Raw genomic sequence first — 22,987 nt, 5'->3', positions numbered from 1 at the left:
TTCCTTCCAGTAGCACCTTAAAGACCAACTAAGTCAGTTCTTGGTATGAGCTTTCGTGTGCATGTGTATCTGAAGAAGTGTGCATGCACACGAAAGCTCATACCAAGAACTGACTTAGTTGGTCTTTAAGGTGCTACTGGAAGGAATTTGTTTTGTTTTCTCTTCCTGTACTGCAGTCTTGATCCAAATTGTTTCCCAATCTCCCCTAGGCTGCTTCTAATGAAATAAAAATACTTCCTGGTTTGTTAAACCTATATTCCACGATATGCAAACCAGAAAACGATGAGTAAGGGCTTCCTACAAAATAAGAAGACAAACCAGTTTCCAGATTCAGACATAATGAAAAACTGATTTCCCAAATCAGAGTCAAGCTGTGTGTGCAATGAGGAATGGGGAGAGAAGAGGAGGGAGCATCATGTCCCATTTCTGAGTCCAGTGTTAATTCCAAACAGACCATAAGACACATTTAAGAAATGGTAAATATTTAATTTTCACAGTCATTTTAATCCACTCAAGACACATTGTGCTTTCAGTGTATAAAAGCTGAAATACATTTGTCTATAGCCTCTTCATACGTGAATTGAACAAAGGGGGCATCATATTGCTGGTCAAGCATTGTATGGATGTTTGAACTCAAGAAGCCTAGCATAAACAGTAGGCAAGCGGTGTAGCCCTGCTCCCCAGTCATCACATGAGACCCCCCCCCCTTGAGTGATTCACTTGTGAACAGGGTTTATAAACAGAGGTGATTTATTTTGCACCATTAAATATAATGGTACTTAACAGTTTTTTGCTCTCAAGTTATCAAGAAAATGTGATTGTGTAAAGATTTGATTATTCAACAGGAATGTGTATAGATTAATAACAATAAACACAGTAATGGGGCAATATAACATTTTAGAACTATGCTAAGTGAAGTAACCTACTGTTCCAAATGAAAACCAAATTTAATGCCTGTTGTAACCTATGGGTGGCAGGGAGAGGAAATTACTAAACACTGTGGCAGAATGAAACTTTGATCCAGTTCCATAAGCCATTACCAATTCCAGCTAAGAATAATAATAGCTGAAGCTCCTTCCCAATCAAGTGGAATGCACCATGCTTTGAATTTTAAGGCACAAGAGCTTGTTTAACCGTCTCAGGAACTCGACTGGCATAATAGTCATGGTTTTTCAAAGCAGCAAGGACACCTCCTGAATTCATATGCTTGACGTCTTTGTTATAACAAAAGAAATTGCCATGAATATCAGTGAGCTTGCCTGAAAGAAAAAGGAGAGGTTAGCCTTTAAACAGAGCAGCTCTATTTCTACAAAGGAAGGGGATTGTAGAAACATAGTAAATTGCCTTATACCATTTCAGACCATTAGTCAATTTAACTCAGTATTGTCTACTCTGACTTGAAGCAGCTCTCCATGGTTTTAGACAGAGGTCTCTCCCAGCCATACCTGGAGGTGCCAGGGATTTAACTTTGGATGTTCTGCATACAAAGCAGATCTTCTACCACTGAAGTATGGCTCTTCCAAGGTTATTTGGTAAAGGAACTGAACTCTCCTTTTCCATACCTTGGTTATCTAAATTTATTTCCCTCCATTACATAATCCCATTTTAGCATAATGGATAATTCATTTATTTATAATCAACTCTTTAAGAGAAATCTCGACAAAGTAGCTCACAAGCATACACTCCAAATATTATAGATACTGAAAAACATTGAAATATTCATATGCATGATTATGCCAGTAACAAAAGCCAGAAAAAAACCTAACCACAAAATATAACTGGCCTATAACTCAGCAATATAGTTGCTATGTCAAGGAAACTCAATAGCCACAGAGAAGAATTTAGCACATAGGTCTTCTTGTACGTGCAACTGGTTTCATCAAATGTTTCAACTAACGATTGAAATAACTGGAATGACTGCAATAGTGAGTTCAAGTGGTTTTGTATCCTTGCTTGCTTATTTATTTGCACTTGAGAAGATATGCCAACAAATGTGAGTGTAAATGAAATCATAATTTTAATACTACCTCATATAAAAATTGCATGGTAAAACAACCCAAAATAGAAAGGCAGTTTTAGGTTATTATCTAATATATATGTATACACAGACACACATACTGTGTTATCATACATAGACAACATTACAAAATGTAGAGCAGCATCTGAAAACCTTTTTTTTCATTTATTCCAGTGTATCTACTGACTCACCTCCTACTGCGTGCAAAATAGCTTCTGGTGCACATGTGTCCCACTTCTTGCAACCAGGGCTGGCAAATACATAAGCAGATGCCTTGCCTTCCACAAGTTGAATGATCTGTCATGAACAAAGTTACAGTCACCATGTAGGCAATTGCATTTACAGGCAAACTCTCCCTGTATGAGTTTGGATGATCAAATTTCAACTTAATAAGGCAAGATGGACCAAGGCTTTGGCCCATTAATACAGCCCCTTCACTCCTCCCTTTGTGTGAACCAACCAACCAACCAACCAAGAAGTCTTCCATTAAATGTAGCTTCTTATTTCATTCAAAGTGAGTATCTATTACTACTAACACTTTTGAAATAAGGCAACACGTTAAACCAAACTATGAAATCATTTCAAAATTACGGCTTCTTCCGAAGCTGTTAAACATCACTCCTGGTTAGCGTAGAACAGTTACTATAGTTAAGGGAAGATGTTCTGCGTGTGGAAAAATGCTTCATCACAACACCCTGAACATCTTTACAATGAGTAGGGCGGCACACCAGCTTCTGTGGAGGCAGAGTTCTATACATTTTTGATTCAGTGAAGCTATCCCAATATTTCAGTGGTCATTTTTACATAGTGAACAATTTATCTGAAATTCAGGAGAAATTACCCTCCTCCACAGGGAATGGTTGACGGGTCGGTTGAAGTTGCTTCATTTGCCCATGAAAGCCCAAACTCCATTGCTTGAAAACAACAACAAACCTATGACTTAGTCATAAGGTGTTTTCGTTTCTTTACTGTGCAAACCCCGTAAAAGCACTAGAAGGAGGCAGATCATTTTGAAGGCCACTTCCTAAATTATCTCCGTCCTATCAAGGATTAGTATGTCTCAAAGTCCCATCAGAAGCTAAAACAATTCACATTTCTTCCTAACACTTGCATATCCCACCCTATAATGCGAGAAGAGGTTTAGTTTAGCAGTGAAAGGGAAACAACAGCAGCACCCTACTGACAGTGGTGGCACTGCGCTTGCCAGGAGAGAGATGAAGTCAAGTGGCAACAAAGTCAGGTGAGCTCTAGGTTGGTGGCAGACCTGCAGGTGTATACACACCTGCAAGCCTGCCAGTGGCAACTGGAGATCCCTCAACCTCACTGCAACCTCCTTACGCTGCCCATCCCTTGTCGCGGGAAGCAGCAGCACTGCCAGCAGCATGAAGAAATTGCTACCACTACAGCTGACAGCTTAATCCATGTACTCATTCTCATGGAAAGGATGTTCTTCAGTACAGCTCACAAAGAGCAATCGTATTTTTTGGTCCTAATCTTTTTTAAAAAAACATTATCTTTCTAAAAATTGAAACAAAATTATCTCCACACCTTATTTCCTGCACCGCCAACTCTCACCACATGATCAGGGTTCATGGCACTAATGCAATCATTGACCAGCTTGCTGCTGTGTGACCGTGTGGTGGTGATAATATGTTTCCCAGCTGGAGCCTCCTTCAGCTGAAATCCAAAGGCACCCAAACCTAGGACTCCCCAGATTGTCCTGCCCAGGACTGCATCTGCACCTGCCTGCGAAAAAGGCACAAAAAGTTCAGACACTGCAATGATGCCTTTTGTCGTAAACCACAGTTTTAAAAAGAAAGTAACGCAGATGATCGCTGGAAGTACTGCACTTATGCTGTGGAAAGAAAACAAAACTCATTTAATAGCATTACTCTTATTTTGCCTCTTTTTTCCATTAACATGCAAGTTCCATCCCTGGTAGGGATTGTATTTTTATGTTTAGTGAAGAAGTAGAGTCAGGACTCTGTGATTCTTTTTCCAAGTTACAGCAGTATGAGGTCTACTTTTGTCCTATAATAACATATAACGTCTCAGAACACTTCGTAAGATAATATTACTTCCTCCAAAACTCCCTAAAGGGGAAATAGAATCCCACTAATGGTACTAAGTCAACTGTTTCTCTTTCTGATATACAATCTTTATTTGCTTTCCCAAATATTTTATCTTTGACTCCAGTCATTGTACCATCAAGCTCACTTACTCAATTACCTTTATAATTTAGTGATTTTTCCTCCATGTAAATGAGACAAAGCTCCAGGTTTTACCCAGACTGTTAAGTACAGCAGCTTTATCCCCATCATCCATAGGAAGTCATCTCTGCACAGCATCCAGAAATATTTCCAGCCTTCAAGCCTAATCTCAGCAGACCACAGCATATGGTGCGTTACTTTATAACGAAACAACTCAAGAATTCCTGATGTTATACCGGTATATGAAAAGTTTCCCCTGACTCTACAACAAGATTGCAGATAAGCCCTGATTGTGGGCACAGCATTTGCCTAGTGGGATTTAGTAAGAAAGAGTTGATCCTTTCCTTAGAAATAATTCTTTGCCTGATTTTGTGCACTTTCTTTTATCTATACATACACCACTGCTATATGCACACCATTATCCAGCAGCAGGTAGGGGAATCAGGCAATTTGTTTGATACTTTTCAGCAAATCAAGGCATCTCCTACCTCGTAGTTATAATAGGGTTGGTTAATGACTCCTGCTATTGCTTTTCCTCCATACGCAATTCCGATAAGAACTGTCACATGATCAAGAAGTCCTGAAAGAGTGAATAAAGAGTTGTAGCTTGAAACGTCTTCTAACTTTTGTCATCTGTGTCATCTCAGATCATATCAAGCATTTTTCTCAGCATAGGGTTAGACCAAGCATAACCAGGGTGGTGGTCCCCAAGTGTTGAGAGGAAAAACTCCTATCACCCATTTCCATCACCCAAGTTATATGGGGCCCTTGGGAGTGGGAGTCAAGCAACACCCCGAGAGCACAATTTGGGCCACCCCCCAAGTTAGATTTACAGTTTCAGAATATTTAGAACGTAATATAATAGAAACTTGCTGCATGTATATTTATTATATTACATTTATATCCCACCTTTCATAAATGATGAAATTCAAGATGGTGAATGTATTGTTCTCAGGCACTCTCCTAACCAGACATTGCTGCACCTGCTTATATTGAGCAAGTTTCCTGCACCTTGTCTCTTTATTTCTTATATACTGGTATCTTATTGTATTACACTCAAAGGCCGCCAACTCTAAACAAGCAAGAGGTGTTGGCTATCACTCATTAAAATAATGATTCACTAAAATCAAGATTCATTTTAAAAAGGAAGAGCTAAGACAGGCTCAAATTCTCACAACATAACTTGGAAGAAATAGGGATTCCCTGAATGTGGCTAGCAATTGACAGTACAATCCTATACATGTCTACTCAGAACAAAACAAATTCCTTCCAGTAGCACCTTAAAGACCAACTAAGTCAGTTCTTGGTATGAGCTTTCGTGTGCATGCACACTTCTTCATGCACACTTCTTCAGATACATATCTGAAGAAGTGTGCATGAAGAAGTGTGCATGCACACGAAAGCTCATACCAAGAACTGACTTAGTTGGTCTTTAAGGTGCTACTGGAAGGAATTTGTTTTGTTTTGACTATGGCAGACCAACACGGCTACCTATCTGTAAATGTCTACTCAGAAGTAAGTCACATTGAGTTCAGTGGAACTAACTTCCAGATGAAGGGGAGATAGGACTGTAGGCTTAGTCAGTTAACAAAGAATGAATAATCACCCAGCTGATTTGGTTTCACAGTCCAATTTCTATTATCAAACCCAATCTTCTACAGCTTTTTCAGGTAATGGTGACCTCTACCTGTCCAGTTATCGCTGGTAAATGTCACACATTAACTCAATATGACTTTGGCATTGTGCTTATTAAAACAAAAGCGCATACTCAATGCTAATGCTTTTTTAAAAAAGAAAAAGCAAACCTTCTGTGTATTCTTTGGTTCCATCCAGAGGGTCGACCCATACAACAAGCTTTGAAAGGAAACAAAATGAAGGATAGTATCAAGCAGAGATACAGACCTGATATCAAAAGCATTGCTAGCAAGAAAGAAGAAGAAAAGAAACTAAAGTGCATCTTCACCTGGAGCAACTACAAATTGCCTCATCACTGCTGAATAAGTCCGGCCACCCCACTCCCTTATCTCCCCTTGGTCAATGCACATCTCATAGAAGTGTGATCTGGCATGTGAAGGAAAGATGGTTGAGCTGTCAAACGTATGCAGCCGAACTCCAGACTGCAAATTAGAAATCTTTTTATGGTTAAGGATTAATGTTAGTTTTAGTTTATCCAAATGTCTTTCTTCACACAGTCAGAAATCCCAAACCAATTTACAAAACCAATGACATATTAAATGTATTGTACAATAAGAGAGATTTTACAACAGTACAAATACCCTAGAATGACTCTCCCAGAAAAGTCATCTAACAATATAAAACAAACCATCCCACCTGTGTAAGAACACACACCCAAAAACAGTCACCAAAAGCCAGATTCCTAGTGCTATCCAAATGCCTGTAAGAATAAAAATGCAATCGCCTGGCCCAGGAAGGATAACAAAATTGACACCAGACAAACTTCCCTTGGGAAGAGTGTTCCATAACTGGGGTGACATCTAATTCAATAATTAGATGAACCTTTAGTTATTAGTACCTCTTCTTCTTTAATGTTTGTATACTGCTGTGGACAGGATTTCTTCAATATCTCCTCACACTGGCCATTCTCAAGTAACTCTTCATCTACATCTTCAGAGGGAAGATCCTGATGTAAAAAGGAGAGATGCACAGTTAAGGTTAATAATACTGAGACGGGTACATAAGTATTTGCCGGTTCACCATGCATAAACCTACGTAATATGAGAAAGAAACAGTGGTGGTGTGTGTGTGTGGATTGACAAATCTCTCTCTTTGGGGCTTAAAAAAATTATAAGCTATGAAGAGGCAGCAATAAGAAAAAAACTGAGGACATTTTATTTGCTTTTTACTAATAGTCTCAATTAATCAATTGCTGCTTTTATCAATTGCTGTTGGTGTATTGCTGCTGCTCGTTTTCAAGTGGATTGTGGTTCTATTGCTGTTCTATTGCATTTTTATACATTTTTGTACACCACAGTTGTGCCCTACAAAGTATCAAACCAGACAAGCCTGAACAGCACATGCTGGATTTTAGTGTCCTCACCTCTTCACCGATGATTGTGAGCTTAGGAAACTTCCGTGCCAAAGAGGAACAAATGCTCATCTGCACCAGCCGGTCAGCCTTGGTCTGCAGGTCATTAGCTCCTGACTGTTCGGATAGAATAGAATAGATAGAATAGGTTGACGGTCAAAGCTATGATGTGGCCCAAACAGAATACTAACTTCCTTCCTTTCCCCAGTGAAGATATACTAACAGCCATGCAAATACATTTCTCAGCTTGTAAACTATGACAAGTGGCCGTGGTAATCTTGTGAATCTGTGAGGTTCTATGGCCCAGCAAATCTTTCCATGTTCCAACAGAGGGAAGGTGCCTTTTTTGTGGAATGCTTTAGACTTAGATAAGTTTGCATGTTTGCATATCTTACCAGCACTCATTTAGTGAATGTTTCAAAGCACTATAAAATATATTTATAAATAAATTTCCAAATAAGGTACTCATTTTTATATTCCTGAAACAGATGTTCCCTTTAACCACCAACTCATACTGAACATGTTTTCTCTTTCTTTCTTTCTTTTCTTTCTTTTCATACCGAACATGTTTTCTAGGACTTGCCGATCAGAAGGTCGGCAGTTCGAATCCCCGTGACGGGGTGAGCTCCCGTTGCTCAGTCCCTGCTCCTGCCAACCTAGCAGTTCGAAAGCACATCAAAGTGCAAGTAGATAAATAGGTACCACTCCGGCGGGAAAGTAAACAGCGTTTCCGTGCGCTGCTCTGGTTCGCCAGAAGCGGCTTAGTCATGCTGGCCACATGACCCGGAAGCTGTACGCCGGCTCACTCGGCCAATAAAGCGAGATGAGCGCCGCAACCCCAGAGTCGGCCACAACTGGACCTAATGGTTAGGGGTCCCTTTACCTTTATTATTTTTATTTTTAAAATGTAAAAATTGGATTTTATGTAAAGAAGTTTTTGTTAAGGTGCAATAAAAGGTAGATCAGAGTTAGACTCCACGCCTTGAAACAAGATGCAGAAACTTAGGCATTCATAAGCACCAACATGGTGCGGTGGTTGGAGTGTTGGACTAGGCTGGGGAGACCCAGGTTCCAATCCCCACTCAGCCATTAAGTTCACTGCATCACTGTGTGAGCCACTAACCCTCTTTCTACTTAACTGACCTCACAGAGTTGTTGTGAAGATAAAGTGGGGAAAGAACTAGTTATGCCACCTTGAGCTCCTTGAAGGAAAGACAGGATATACATGATGATAAATAAAACACCAGTCACAACATCCAGCACATAAAGAAGACTTCTACAGAGGGCCATCCAGCTCAATATTATCAAGATTGACTGGCAGTGGGTCTCCATGGCTTCATACAAGGATGTCTCCCAGCCCTACCAGAAGATAGTGGGGTCAAACCTGGGACCTTCTGCATGAACAACATAATGCTCTACTAGTGAGCTATGGCTGTTCTGCAGAGAGAAAACATGTGTGCAAAAAAATCACAAACACCACAGTGAAGAATCTCTTTTAATCACTTTGATGGAATTGGCAAGAAAGGGTCAATACTTGGGTTTTATCAGCTCTTGTATCCTAGATTATTGCCTGTGGAATCCTGCAAAGTCAAGCATTTTTCAAAGCCTAGAATTTTAAAATGTCCCAGAAGCCTAAGAAAGCAGGCATCTGCAGAGTCTCTATACCAGGCATAGGCAAACTCGGCCCTACAGATGTTTTTTGATACAATTCCCATCATCCCTGACCACTGGTCCTGTTAGCTAGGGATGATGGGAGTTGTAGTCCCAAAACATCTGGAGGGACGAGTTTGTCTATGCCTGCTTTATACTGTACTAGAATCTATAGGGATAGCCAGCAAAATGATTCAGAAAAAGAAAGTTGGCAGGTGGATTCACAGTAACGTGGGCCATGATTTCTGATTACAGTTCAGGCGACTAATGCATTTCCCAGCACCCCATCAATTGAAGTTGGCATGGCCTATCTGAAAATAGCAATTCAGAATAGGCCCCCACTGAACACTGAGAGGCTTGTTTCTGAGTTAAACACGCATAGAATTCTGCTACATGTTATACTGGGGTTGATCATTAATGCAATGCACACTTACCTAGGAGTAAGTCCCACTGGACTAAATTGGAACTTATTTCTGAGGAGGCATGCATAGGAGTGTGCTGACAGTTACCTTCTCAATTACGCCCAGATCTCCTCCAGCCATGACTTTTCTCACAATTGTTCCTGCCTTATTAGCGACAGAATATGCCGAGGCCACAAGACGCATCAATACAGTTGGACTGGAAGACATGCTTACTGCACAGAAGAAGGGATAAAAATCTTGTGAGTGCCACCATCATCTCCCCAAACAAACACGTTACAAGCTTAGCACAAAAATATTCAGTGGGGAAAATGAATATTGCATTAGCAGTGGGCAACATATGCTGTATTTTTCTTTCAGAGATACTGTGAGGCACGACCCGCCCACCTAGAAATATTCTTTGCTCCTTCTGTGCCTCCTCAGAATTCTTTTCTGTTTCTGCCACTGTTGCCTTGATGTTGACTAAAGAAGAATGAATGGTTGAGAAGATGAAATTCACATTTATCGCTCTGCCCACTTTTGCCTCTGGCCCTGCCCACCACTACCATGTGGCTCCTGAAAGCTTGCTGAGAGGCAAATGCAGCACTGAGGCTGAAAGGTTCACAATCCCTGAAATAAATAATCAGGTAAATAAATGATTTAGTAATGCCTTCATAGCACTGTGAAGTAGTGTCATGGCTGTGAAAAGGAAAGGCTAAATGTAAACTCCACAGAACATTTTATTGTGATTAGAAAAGGCAAGAATGTGCAAACTTTAAACTAGTTTTATTATTACATAAAGATAAGTCTCCACAGACTCCCTTTGTTTGCTTTCCTCGCTTATTCTCAGAGGTATTCATTACCTTTGATCCAGTTATGCAACTAACTGCTTTTCTACCTTTGGAAATTCCTTACCCAACTCATGTTACAATCTAACTCTTTTACATTTATTGCTAAACCTGCTCAAAAATATAGATATATATTGTCTTCTCTCCTCTTTTAAAAGACCCCCCCCACACACACACACAAATGACAGTGTGTCCTTCAATATTTGCATCGGAAGGTAAAAAGCTGCAGAGTTTAGCTAAAAGGGGCCTTTCTGGAAGTGATAGGCCACAATCCCATGATCCTTCAAGACAGAGGTGATGAACCTTTTTCAGACTGAGAGCCACAAATCCTTCTGGACAACCTTCCAATGGCCACATGCCAGTAGCGGGCAGGGCCAGGGGCAAAACTTGAGTGGAACAACACCTGTAAATTTTACCTTTGTACAGTGGTGCCCCGCAAGACGAACGCCTCGCAAGACGGAAAACCCGCTAGACGAAAGGGTTTTCCGTTTTGGAGGCGCTTCGCAAAACAAATTTCCCTATGGGCTTGCTTCGCAAGACGAAAATGTCTTGCGAGTTCCTACGGGGTTTTTTCCCTTTCCCCCCCCTTTTCCTAAGCCCTAAGCCGCTTATCAGCTGATCACTAAAAGCCGCTAATAGCGCTAATCCGCTAAGCTGTCAATAGGCTTGCTTCGCAAGACGAAAAAACCGCTATACGAAGAGTCTCACGGAACGGATTAATTTCGTCTTGGGAGGCACCACTGTAGTTTACACATGCACACCTCTGTCCTCCATGCAGGAAATCAAGATGGATTATTCAGTGACATACTCCAGCCAAGACAAGCACTCAAGGAGGGTGGAGAAGCAGGGCTGGTGAGAGGTGTGACTTGAAAAAATAAAGTGTGGCTGGGCAGAGGCTTATGCATACCCAACAGATCTTTCACCCACTGCAAGTGCAAAACACACAGTCTGAAACTCTACCTGTTTACTTTAAACACAGTCCTATTATGTTCAATGAGGTTTACTCCCAGATAAGGGTGCACAGGGCTGCAATCTTCTGCTGGGCCGGTGAGAGGCAAACCTGAAATGATATTAAGCATGACAAAAGCCCTATTGTGGATATATCGCAAAGTGCTTGGCAGATATATAACTTATGTGACTGATAGTATTATTCTGACCACTACACAAAGCTACACTTTTATCCTACATTAATTGGTCTAGAATTCACATGTAGGATTTGCTTGACAGTGAAAATAGTAGAAATTTCACATTGATTTCTGTGGTTTCTTATGAACAAATAATAATGTTTTTAAAACATGCCATTCCGGGCCAGCCTAGGCAACATATACTAATGTTATATATTTGATGTTAGCCGCCCTGAGCCCGGTTTCGGCCGGTGTGGGCGCGATACAAATAAAAGTTTTTTATTATTATTACTAGAGAGCGGCAAGGATCAACAGCAATTCCACGTCAGCTCATTACATTAATTTAATGTTAGGGAAAGCCCTGCCCATTCTAAAAGCCCAGCGAATTGCGCCTCGTTTTTCCCTGGAAGTTCAAAGTGCTTCTCTCTCTTTCGCAATTGTGGAAATGCCTAGCGGGTGTAAATATCCCTCCCGTTGGTTCTCCGCCGCCCCATACGATCCCTGCAGCTGCTAAATAAATACTGGCACAAACATGACTATCTGTGATACGCATTAAAGAAGGTGAGGGAAATATGAAAAGTGCATGCCTACCTGCCTTTGCAACAGCAGCTCTCCAAGCACACCTGCAACACCACCTCCCAGCCCGAATGCTAGACCCTCCCGTGACTTCCTCCCTCTAAGCCGCCCGTTCTTTCTCCGCCTCGCCTACCAGCATCAGCTGGGTCCTAAAGCCCATTCTATCCATTTCCCGTACACGTTTCTTTGCGGGGCGGATAGGAAAATACTCTAGAATTCACGTAGGATTCGCATGGCGGTGAAAAACAGGCATTGAAATAGTAGAAATTTCACGGTGATTTCTGTGGTTTCTGATGAACAAATAATAATGTTTTTAAGACATGCCATTTCTGGCCAGCCTAGGCAACTGTCTCAATCTACCGTACCTAACGGTAGGGCCAGCCCTGTATTGCTATCATGTCCTTAAGGAAGAAGAGCAACACATAAATAATATTAAATAAACTTACCATCCTAACTACAGAATAGTAGTGCGTAGATAAACAATCAAACTTACTTAGCTAGTTTATAACCCAATCCTATATACTGGTGTACATTCCATTGAGTTCGATGGGGCTTACTCTCAAATAAATAAGAATAGGGTTGTAATCTGGGCTGTGGGAGAGGAAGCTTCTGGGTTATCTATTTACTCAGTGTAGCAAATTGAGGTCAGATTGCAGAAACGCCTTAAACGGGCAGCGTCGACTATGTATGTGGTTTCTATTTAAAGGCAAACCTCTGAACTGTTCGACATTTTAGAGAGTATATGCTTCTGCATAATAACGCTTTAGTAAAAAGCAGCTTTCTTAAAGTCAATGCGGAGCGTCCAGACTTAAAGATCTATGGATGTTTTACCCATCAAAACGACGCCCCACTCAGTTCAGTACAAGTAATAAGTGAGTCGTGGATGGCGGATGGCGGATGGCAAAATTAGAGAATTCCACTGACGCTTGCAAATAAATGTGCATAGGACCGGGGTTTTACGTTGAAAAGCATGTGCGATTCCTTTTAATTGTGGATTGTTTTCTATTTTATAACTTTTCCTTTAAATGGGTAGCCCCTTTGAATTTCTTATGACAAATAGCCTTGATATAAGGTTTGTTTTCCCCCTCCTAAATGCAAAAATAAACACCGGCGGCAATATATCAGTCCTTGAATTGCAATAGGTGTTTTTTTGTGTGTGTGCATGCGTCTCTTTTCTGTGGGTTGGGTTGCGGCTTCTCAAATAGCAAGGCAGCGTTGTGTGAAGCCTTTTTTGCTTACGACCTTCCCAGGGTGTCTTTGAAAACTTCAGCACGCTCTCTCCCCTTCCAGCGTCTGAAACGTGCCACGAGCCGGTCTGTGCGATTTCCAGTCAAGAACTTTCTGCGTGGCTCATTAAAGCTCCGAAAGTTGGGCTTCCTTTGCCTTTTTCAGCTGTTATTACACACCCGCAAGCAGCAAGCGGGAGGACCGACCTCTAGAGGGCGCTGGGCAATTCAAACCCCGACCGGCCCGGCAGCACGCGAAAGAACGCGAAAAAGAAACAAGAACCCGTTTGAGATGTCCCTTTCCGGGCCCCGTTATACCCTCGCTGCTCGCCGTAGCAGGCCCGGAAGTGCCCATAGGGCAAAGTTAGGAAGATGTGGGCACTGCGGGCGCCGCCGCTGCTCCAGTCCTCTCAGCGTGCCTGGGGCTGGGCATGCAGGGCGGTGTCTGCGGGGCCCGGGAGGGCCCAGAAAGCGAGCCCAAACTCGAAATACCGCGAGACGGTCTTGCTGCCCCGAAGCGATTTCCCCGTCCACTTGCCCGGCCGGCTGCAGCCCGAAACGGAGTTGGAGATTCAGCAGGTAGAAGAAGGAAACGGGGGCGGCTGGGCGGAGAGAGGGGGGCGCTTTTTTAAAAAATTACGCCCTCTCGCCCCCCAGTTGCAAACCAAATTGCGTAGTAGTGCAATCGACGCGCACGTTTTTGTTAGGACATGTCATGTCACTACGGGCGCTGGGGAAACCTGAGCATCCTCGGGGTCCTGGTGAAGGAGAAATCTGACACTTTCCTTCAATGCCGGATTTGCGTATAAGTTAAACAAGCTATAGCTTAGGGCTCCATTCTCTTGGGGGCTCCCAAAAAATCAAAGGGGGGAAAACTGGATGTACATTTCCAAAATATAACATAAAAAACAAATAAAGTAAAATAAAAGCCTAATACAGCAACAGTGTGTTGTGTAGGCTCCTATGATGTAAGTAATGGGCATACATTCAGCACAAAAAACTGACAATTTGTTGTTGACAAAGGACAGCTGGACATATAAAGGGCACCGTTACCTTCAGTAGCTTAGGGCCTCATCAAACCTAAATCCAGCCCTGCTTTCCCCCCACTTTGAAGCTGCCAATGAAGTTTTCATAGCAAGAAGTAACTTGAGGTTTCAAAAATATAGTAGCTTCAGGAAGCCGGTTTGTTCAGGGAGAGAGTTTCCTACCCATGCACTAAAGTGCTGAGACTCTGCTGTTATATGAATAACAGAAATGTGCATGTTAATTGTTTTCAAATGATTTCTCTGCTAGTTTGATTTTATTGGGACGTACCAGAAGGTCAGGTCCAACTAATACCAAGAATTTGCTTTTCAATCCTCTACAGCCACAGCAGGAGCTGTAAGTCCAACTATTAGACTTCACCCCCTAAGGGGCACTCTGTTGTCTCCCAAGAAAGATGGATGCCAACCCACCAGCTTTTCCAGTCGGCATCCCAGAATTTTATATGCATAATGCAAATGATTGCACCGCATTACATATAATGCAGTTTGAACACTTCTCCCAATGTGCCAAGTTCATATGTAGTTGACAGATTAAACTAGTTTAATTGCAATCCCCTTGTTCCAGGGAAACCTGTAAAGAAAGCTAAGTTTGCCAAAAGTGGCTGGCGATCTCTAACAGAATTCAAAACATCCTTACCAAATTACAGTTCCTTGGGGGAGTTGTGATTGTTAAGCTCCACAGAATTTGCATTGTAATGCAGTAAAATACAATATAAGAAGCAAAAGCAATTAATCACAATTATAAATCGACCACAAATCCACAGATACACCATAGACCAGGCATGGCCAAATTTGGCCCTCCAGCTGTTTTGGGACTACAATTCCCATCATCCCTGACCATTGGTCCTGTTAGGGATGATGGGAGATGTAGTCCCAAAACAGCTGGAGGGCTAAGTTTGGCTATGCCTGCCATAGACCATTGGAAGGAAGTTTGCAGACCCTGCTGTAAAATAACACTCATTTTGTGTTTAGAATATGGTATGTAATACTATTTCTAATTATGTGTTTCTATAGAAATGTGGCTTCTCAGAACTGTATTCATGGCAAAGACAAAGGAAAACAAAGCAAGAATTTTGTCTTCATGATGGACCACCGTATGCCAATGGAGATCCCCATGTTGGTCATGCATTGAATAAAGTGAGTGTTATCTTCCTAAATAAAACTGCTTTGCCTCTATAAATACTTAACAATCAGTTCATGAGCAGGTCAATAAAAGTTTTGTATCTTTCAGTATTGATCTTATGTGTACTTAAATGTATGGAACTATAATAGAAATTACCTTTCCGTTGAGGCTCCAAGAATGAGTGTGATATTAAATGGAAAAGAGTGGTTGATGTGATCTTCCGTGGCATATTAATGTTGAATTGTGTCAATTTGAAGTCAGTCAATGTTTGCCAGTGTATCTAGTCTCTGAGTTCATAGGTTTGTTAATCATTGGAGCAGGTGGAATCTAAATACATGCTGAAGGAACCCTGAGAATTTGTAGAGTGACATAGAAATATGTGTGCTTTTCTTTTTCTTTGGTTTCCCTTTAGATTTTGAAAGACATCACAAATCGGTTTCACGTGATGAGAGGCTATAAGGTACACTATGTGCCTGGATGGGATTGCCATGGATTACCTATAGAGTTGAGAGCATTGTCAGAACTTGAGGAAACGGAACATCTTTCTCCAATGGAAATCAGACAGAAAGGTATATTCCCTCTTGCAAGCTTTCTGAGACAGGTTTGTGATGTGGGTGAGCAATTTATGTCATTGTTGGTCTATGATAGGTATGTTGTGTATGTTCTATGTTATGTATACTTGTTTGTGAGGATTGCAGAATCGGTGTGATCTCATATGTTTGAGAGATACCTTCTTAGATTATAGGTGCATAATTTAAAGCAGGATTGGGGAACCTGTAGCCCTGTTGATGCTTTTGGTTTCCAACTCCCATTTAGCCCCAGCAAGCATGGCCAGTTGTCAGGGATGATGGGAGTTGTTTGAAGGCAAGTTGTTCACTAGATAGAATTGCAAGAACTGCTTTCTGGTTCTAGGCCTTTGTGGAGGAATTTTGAGAGCTGAAAAGGTAGTCTGTTAGATTCAAATTCACAATGGGCTTTTTTCTCCACATTTCAGCTAAAGAATTTGCAGAAAAGGTAATTGAAAAACAGAAAGAGGCCTTTATCCGCTGGGGCATAATGGCAGATTGGGAGAACTGCTACCATACATTTGATAGAAAGTACGAAGCAAAACAACTGGACATTTTTCACCAAATGTTTGATAAGGTGAGTTAACATTTATTTGGTAAGTAAGACTTACACTGCCAAGGTTGCCATTCACTTTTGATTACTTAAACCATGTTCTTTTCCTTCTAGGGTTATATTTATCAGGACTATAAGCCAGTGTTTTGGTCTCCTTCAACAAAGTAAGTGGTAACCGTACTCATTCTTGAAATATAGTCGGTGAGAGAGTGGAAGGCCTTTATCCTCATTTAATTCACTTTCTTTTCATGCAGTACAGCCTTGGCTGAAGCTGAACTTGAATACAACCAGCAGCATGTTAGTCGTTCTGTTTATGTCAGGTTTCCCTTATTGAAACCACCACCCAAGCTAGCTTCTGTGTTAGGTATGTTGTGTATGTTCTATGTTATGTATACTCTTAGTACAGTTTTTGTTAGTGTTTTTTTAATGTACTTGAAATAATGCTTATTAAATAGACTTTTCCTTGTAGACGGATTACCTGCTGTGAATTTGATAATCTGGACCACACAACCTTGGACTATTCCATCGAATGAAGCTGTCTGTTATATGCCAAATTCAGAGTATGTACTCATTTGCTTTTAATTTCTCTGGGACATGCTTAAAATCTGTTATTGCTAACAGTAGGGATTAGGGTTGTTGTTGTTCTTATCACAGAGGTAGGATGATCCTGTGCACATGTACTCAGAAGTTAGTTCAATAGAGCTTATTTCAGGTACATATGTATGATTTTCTACTTTAATAGGAGTAATTTTGCATCATTAATTTTGTCTGGTAACTATACTGGTATATCACAGACTCCTCCAGATCAAAAAAAGGTGTTTTGTGTGCATTTTATTGCCAATATGTATGTCTCTTCTTGTATTCTAGCCATTTAATGTAGTGATGCAGTAAGACCACTTATTGTCTACCTTTATTCTGTTGAACATTTTTGCTCACTGCTTTACAATTTTTTTAAAAAGAGGTGCTTGTTGTAAAGCTTAGAAACATACACTGGTGCCCCGCAAGACGAACGCCTCGCAAGACGGAAAACCCGCTAGACGAAAGGGTTTTCCGTTTTGGAGGCGCTTCGCAAAACGAATTTCCCTATGGGCTTGCTTCGCAAGACGAAAATGTCTTGCGAGTTCTTGCGGGGTTTTTTCCCTCCCCCCCCCTTTTCCTAAGCCGCTAAGCTGCTTATCAGCTGATCACTAAAAGCCGCTAAACCGCTAATAGCGCTAATCTGCTAAGCTGTCAATGGGCTTGCTTCGCAAGACGAAAAAAACGCTATACGAAGAGCCTCACAGAATGGATTAATTTCGTCTTGCGAGGCACCACTGTACTGTGTTGCAGCTTGCTGAAGGGCTTTTGATCTATCAAGGATTATTTTGATGTCCCCTCTTGTCTGGTGCCCCCTGAACCACATCCCACAGTGTTCTGAAGAGTCAGTCTCCAAATCCTCCTGGAGTAGATTTTCAGGGAACACAGAAGAGAAGGGAATTGGCAAAACACTGTATTGCTGTTTTCCATTCGCTTAAGCTTTAGCTACATCAAATCTCTTCTATGAACAAAGGGCCACCTTGGAGGTTATCATAGTTGTGAATGCATCAGATGTGACATGGGTTCATGGTTTCCAGTAGTCTCTTCCACCACTCCATTCACAAAACAAGCATTGTGAATCTAAAAGCAGTCTGTAGTTTCGCACAAAGAGCTGCTAAAGAGGAAAGAGGAAAAGCCTTAGATTTGTGTTCTTGCATGTTGTGTTAGCTATGTCTAATGGCCACAACAAAGCAAAAACAGCCTGTAGGAGGATTTAAATAAAAATATTTGGAAAATCCTAGCTAAAACTATTAGAGACTAGGAGTTGTGTGGCCATGGAAGGATGCAGCATAAATGAAAAAGAGATAAAATTGGAGGATGCCTTGTGTTATTGTATCCAATTGTTTTCTGATTCAAAGACAGGTGACCGTTATAAGGAAACTAATGTAATTTAATTCAGTGCAGATTTCTAGAAACATTGAACTGGATTTTTCTGTTCCTGATCACAATGAGTCCTGTGAAAATGCCTTGTTATGGCATTAACATTTCCATGATAGAAATTGTTTTAGCGGCACCGTTGGGAAATACAGATTGTCACAAAATGGGGAGGATCTGCTCTACTAATTTTGGGGAGAGCTCTGCGATACTTGCATGTATTTTTATGATTTGAATGGTGCTAAATTAAAAGATGTCATAAAATTTTAGGTATTCCATTGTGAAGTGTGCAGACACAGGGGAATATTTCATTGTAGCGGCAGAAAGAGTACAATCTATAGCTGCTGCTTTGGATATGCAGTTTGACGTGATTTCAACATGTAAAGGTAACCCCCTTTTTAATATTTGACTAAAGAAATGGATATATTTCTAATACTGAATAGTAGAGGATCGGTTGCTGACTTACTTTCCTGTAAATTAGAATAATTTACCTGTAGCTTACCTGTAGTTGAGTTAGAATAATTTGTAGAATGATAGCTAATCTGAAACAATTAACCTATTTATTAAATTATTGTAGTTACTCTTGAGGTATCCCTTGGTGCCTCCTTCAACAGGCTGTTCCCATGTTGCTTTTTAGGAGGTGAATCTGGTAATCCAGTTGCTCACTGGCAGGCAAAAGGACTGACTGAACTAGGCTATATAATTCAAAAGTTCCCCATAGAAAGAATGGGGAGACTTTAAATTGAGTGGTCAGGGAGATGGGGTGTTAAACACTCTACATGTTGACTAACTTGTTTAGCCTCCTGCCCTGGGAGATCTCCCCTTCCCTGCCTCTCACGCAACCACCCATCACCTTCATCTGTATGCAGACCCCTCATTAACCCTGAGTACAGGATAACAAAAAAACACAAGGGCATTCAATAGCACTGCCTCATCGTGAAACAATATGTTCCCTTCGCTCCAGGGTTCTAAGATGTTTGGAGAGCCTTCACAAATACAGGAAGTTTCAGGATGTGGCTCATGAGTTGAGAACAATGGGAATGACTGGAGTGGGTGGGGCAGGGAGTGGAGGTAGCACACTCTCCTACATGAGAGTAGAGGGTAATGCTTCTTTTTAAGATGATGCTTGTTATTGGCAGTTTCTTTTAAGTACCTGAATTATCAGTACATATTTCTTTGGAAAAGATGCTGCCTGGTTTCTTTGGCCATCTTTTTCGTCAACAAAACACTGCAGACCTCTTCTCTCTCTCCATCCCCCAACCCCCTATAGATATATACATGTGTGCAGTTTTTCTACTGGTCAGTTGTTGTTTTTACTTCTGCTGTGTTCTCCTTCAGGTACAGATTTGGAAAGTGGTGTGTGCTCACACCCCACCAATCCTGAAAAGCAGTCTCCCCTTTTGCCTGCAAACCATGTGACCATGTCAAAAGGAACAGGATTAGTTCATACAGCCCCAGCTCATGGTATGGAAGATTACAGTGTAGCTTCTCATCACCAGCTACCCATGGTACTGTGGTTTTGCTTGCTTTGTCTTTAACATGTGGCTTTTTTCCCCCTTCTTACACCAAAAATATTATTTATCAAACATAATAAGTGTTATAAAATCACTTGATAGCATTCTGTAGCCACTCTGGTGCCACCAAGGTACACAAGACTACCAGCTGTCACACTGGGGGGGGCAGGGACGGGGACTTGTAGTCTAAAACATTGTGGAGAGGGCCCCTGTGTTTGGAAGGCTGACTTAGGTGATACGTCCATTCTCAAACAGTACAAATCTTTGCTGGTGCAACAGGGTTTCCCATCCTCTTCTCTCCTCTGCCTTTCCCCCCACACCTGCCCAAATCTGTTCCAGAGAACTGGGGAGCCCACCAAAATAAATTGGGTGGGGGAAAATGCTGGGGTAAATAGAGGGAAGGGAAGAGCCACTGTATGCAAGACAATTTATCAGTTTAAGTATACTGTTGGAGGTGGAACAAAATGTGTTTGTGTATTGGGTTAGAGCAATAGTTGTATTCATCCAGGTATAGGTCGCATGTAGTTGTGCAAAAAAGGAACAGAATGCTCTTGTTTTGGTCCTGAAAATCATCCAGTTGCCATAAACATAGTGATGGATTTACAAGATGTATATAAATCCTCTATTTTATTAATAATTCCTTTTTATATCATCTAGATTGCCTAGCATCCAGAATGTGCAAATAAAAGCATTAAAAAAACATACCCTAGAACAGAAAAAAATTTAAACATTGGGGACAAACAATTGGTTACTAAAACACAAAATATCATATACAGTGGTACCTCTGGTTAAGTACTTAATTCGTTCCAGAGGTCCATTCCTAACCTGAAACTGTTCTTAACCTGAAGCACCACATTAGCTAATGGGGCCTTCTGCTGCTGCCACGCACTGGAGCACGATTTCTGTTCTCATCCTGAAGCAAAGTACTTAACCCGAGGTACTATTTCTGCATCAGCAGAGTCTGTAACCTGAAGCATATGTAACCCGAGGTACCACTGTACAGCCTTACTGTCTCAGTTCTTCCAAAATACCTGAATGACTAAATGCATCCTCTAAAGGTGCTAGAAGGACAATACTGAAGGAGCCAGCCATATTTCCAACAGGGGGAGAGTTCCATTGTTGTGGTGCCACTGCAGAGAAGTCCCTGCCATGTGTCATCACACAAGAGGCAATACCTGTTGGTGATACCACTAGGAAGTCCTCCCCTGCCCATCTCAGAGCCTGAGTAGGCACATACTGGGAAGGGTGTTCCAAATGCCTGGCTCATCTAGAGCACTTGTGTTCCTTAGAGCAGTGTTTCCCAACCTTGTGCCTCCAGCTGTTTTTGGACTACAATTCCCATCATCCCTTGCCACTGGTCTTGCTAGTCAGGGATGATGGGAGTTGTAGTTCAAAAACAGCTGGAGACACAAGGTTGGGAAACACTGCCTTAGAGAGTACCTTGTGAAAGTCTCCTTTTGCCATCTCAAGTTGACTGTAGGCAGCTCCTTTGATAACACCCTCTTCATGTTTAAAAACAGCCTTTAGCTGCCCTTGCTATTCTCCACAGCTCTTTCCAGCTCTATAGTTCCTTCGCTGTGGTTATTCTGCAAAATCCAGAACTGAGAGTATCTTCCAGATAGATTCCATCCCCTTAGAATTCGTGAAGTTTTGTAATACTCAAACATATATAATTGTATGTGTATAAAATATAAATTACATGAGAGATGGGGGGGCATAAGCTTGCATTTGAAATATTAATCTTAGTTTTTAAAATGTTTTCTGTATGAGCAGTAAGAGATTTTATTCCTCTTAGAATGGGCAGGTAGTTGCCATTTTGAGCAAAAAGAGTTAATGCGCCTCACTAAAATCTTGGAAGTCTGCTTTTCTCTCATGGCTAAATGTATTTGCTTCTGGTGGGAAAGTTTAGCATCTTATACCTCACTCTGGATAAGAATGATATCACCTTCCTCCTTCTAGTAGTGAGCTCACACTCCTGTAATCAGGCAAAACTTTCTCAACTTTTTTGACATAACCTCAAAATTTCCCACCTCCCCCTTAGGACTGCCTGGTGGGTGAAGATGGATGTTTCACAGAGGCTGCAGGGTCTGAGCTTCAAAAGAAAGCTGTCCTCGAAGAAGGAAATGAAGCTGGTATGTATATTTTGTATTGTATTCAGAAATAAAGTGGAGTTTATCAGATATAATGAATGCCCTGTTGTGCCAAGAGAAGTGCATTAGCATTTGGAATTTCAGCCGAGTGATAATTTTGTTCACTTTCCTCAGTCATTCGGATGCTTCAAGGAACAAAGAGCTTATTAAAAGAAGAGAAATGCATACACAGCTACCCCTATGACTGGAGGACTAAGAAACCAGTAATCATTCGTGCCAGCAAGCAGTGGTTCATTAATACGGCAAATCTCAAGGCTGCTGCCCAGGTACAAGGCAGACTTCTAAGGTGTATGGATACTCACTTGTATGTGGGAGGGGGGCATACTTTGCAAAGCTGATACAGTCATACCTCGGGTTGAAGTAGCTTCAGGTTTTCGGGTTTCGCTCTGTAGCGACCCAGAAGTAACGGAACGCATTACTTCCAGGTTTCGCCGCATGCACAGATGCTCAAAATGACGTCATGTGCGGAAGCGGTGAATTGCAACGTGCAGACGCGGGTTGCGTTCACTTTAGGATGCGAACAGGGCTCCAGAATGGATCCCATTCGCATCCAGAGGTACCACTGTATTTTAATTACCAAAAGTATCAGTCTTACTGCATGCCTTTAGGCGGCTTTCTGATGAGTGATGTGTAGCAAGAAAGACCATTGGTTTTGCTAGCTGGGGCTGATGGGAGTTGGGCACCCCAGTCTCACCATCCATGGTCTAAATAGTGCCTCCGTCTTCCTTTAAGTCTCAACTTTGCCAAATGCTTTCTGGCTATTTTACAGGACGCACTAAAGAAAGTAAAATTTGTCCCAGCCTCGGGGGTGAACAGAATGCTAGAGATGCTGGACAAAAGAACATACTGGTGTATATCGAGGCAGCGGCGTTGGGGTGTTCCCATTCCAGTTTTTTACCATAAGGAAACGGGAGAATCATTAATAAACAGGTGTGTACTTTACAGTCTTCTGTTTTATTTCAAAAAGGAATTTGGTTTGCTGTCAGAAATACA

At 41.5% G+C, this 22,987-nt stretch overlaps 2 protein-coding genes across 5 annotated transcripts in view; one reads left to right on the top strand and one right to left on the bottom strand.

Annotated features, from left to right (window-relative positions):
* Positions 1 to 465: 465 nt before the first annotated feature.
* On the bottom strand, positions 466 to 11,999 carry BPNT1 (3'(2'), 5'-bisphosphate nucleotidase 1). 4 transcript variants are annotated; one of them, XM_081856041.1, is made up of 10 exons: positions 11,885 to 11,999; positions 11,130 to 11,229; positions 9,433 to 9,557; positions 7,286 to 7,390; positions 6,761 to 6,868; positions 6,033 to 6,081; positions 4,716 to 4,807; positions 3,566 to 3,763; positions 2,209 to 2,314; positions 466 to 1,259 (listed from the first exon to the last, which is right to left on the bottom strand). In XM_081856041.1, exons 3-10 carry the CDS (start codon positions 9,550 to 9,552, stop codon positions 1,111 to 1,113), a joined length of 927 nt encoding a protein of 308 aa, XP_081712167.1. In that variant the 5' UTR covers positions 9,553 to 9,557; positions 11,130 to 11,229; positions 11,885 to 11,999; the 3' UTR covers positions 466 to 1,110. The 4 variants fall into 4 exon arrangements, with proteins under 4 accessions (XP_081712167.1, XP_081712166.1, XP_081712168.1 ...); XM_081856040.1 differs by having other exon boundaries at positions 9,433 to 9,560; positions 11,138 to 11,229; XM_081856042.1 differs by having other exon boundaries at positions 11,889 to 11,981.
* Positions 12,000 to 13,429: 1,430 nt separating this feature from the next.
* The window catches only part of IARS2 (isoleucyl-tRNA synthetase 2, mitochondrial), a 33,357-nt gene continuing 23,799 nt past the window's right edge, over positions 13,430 to 22,987 (top strand). Inside the window, exons 1-12 of the mRNA XM_081857780.1 lie at positions 13,430 to 13,674; positions 15,153 to 15,275; positions 15,674 to 15,830; positions 16,256 to 16,404; positions 16,495 to 16,544; positions 16,635 to 16,744; positions 16,850 to 16,940; positions 18,601 to 18,716; positions 19,669 to 19,838; positions 21,886 to 21,976; positions 22,109 to 22,260; positions 22,764 to 22,924. Of these exons, the coding sequence (XP_081713906.1) occupies positions 13,468 to 13,674; positions 15,153 to 15,275; positions 15,674 to 15,830; positions 16,256 to 16,404; positions 16,495 to 16,544; positions 16,635 to 16,744; positions 16,850 to 16,940; positions 18,601 to 18,716; positions 19,669 to 19,838; positions 21,886 to 21,976; positions 22,109 to 22,260; positions 22,764 to 22,924 (1,577 nt within the window). The 5' untranslated portion in view covers positions 13,430 to 13,467. The remainder of the gene's footprint in view (positions 13,675 to 15,152; positions 15,276 to 15,673; positions 15,831 to 16,255; positions 16,405 to 16,494; positions 16,545 to 16,634; positions 16,745 to 16,849; positions 16,941 to 18,600; positions 18,717 to 19,668; positions 19,839 to 21,885; positions 21,977 to 22,108; positions 22,261 to 22,763; positions 22,925 to 22,987) is intronic.

This window comes from Podarcis erhardii (genome assembly GCF_964252035.2).
Source record: "Podarcis erhardii genome assembly, chromosome: 3".
In the NCBI taxonomy this organism is placed as follows: Eukaryota; Metazoa; Chordata; class Lepidosauria; order Squamata; family Lacertidae; genus Podarcis; species Podarcis erhardii.
This window is presented reverse-complemented; position numbering and strand designations above follow the sequence as displayed.

Bases quoted from the DNA above. Each gene is read 5' to 3' on its own strand.
- BPNT1 (XM_081856041.1), bottom strand. From the start codon at position 9,552: ATGTCTTCCAGTCCAACTGTATTGATGCGTCTTGTGGCCTCGGCATAT. The intron at 2,315-3,565 runs GTGTGGAGATAA...TGTTCATGACAG, and splicing joins TTGGCGGTGCAGGAAATAAG to ATCATTCAACTTGTGGAAGG. The intron at 1,260-2,208 runs GTGAGTCAGTAG...TTTTTCTTTCAG, and splicing joins TATTTTGCACGCAGTAGGAG to GCAAGCTCACTGATATTCAT.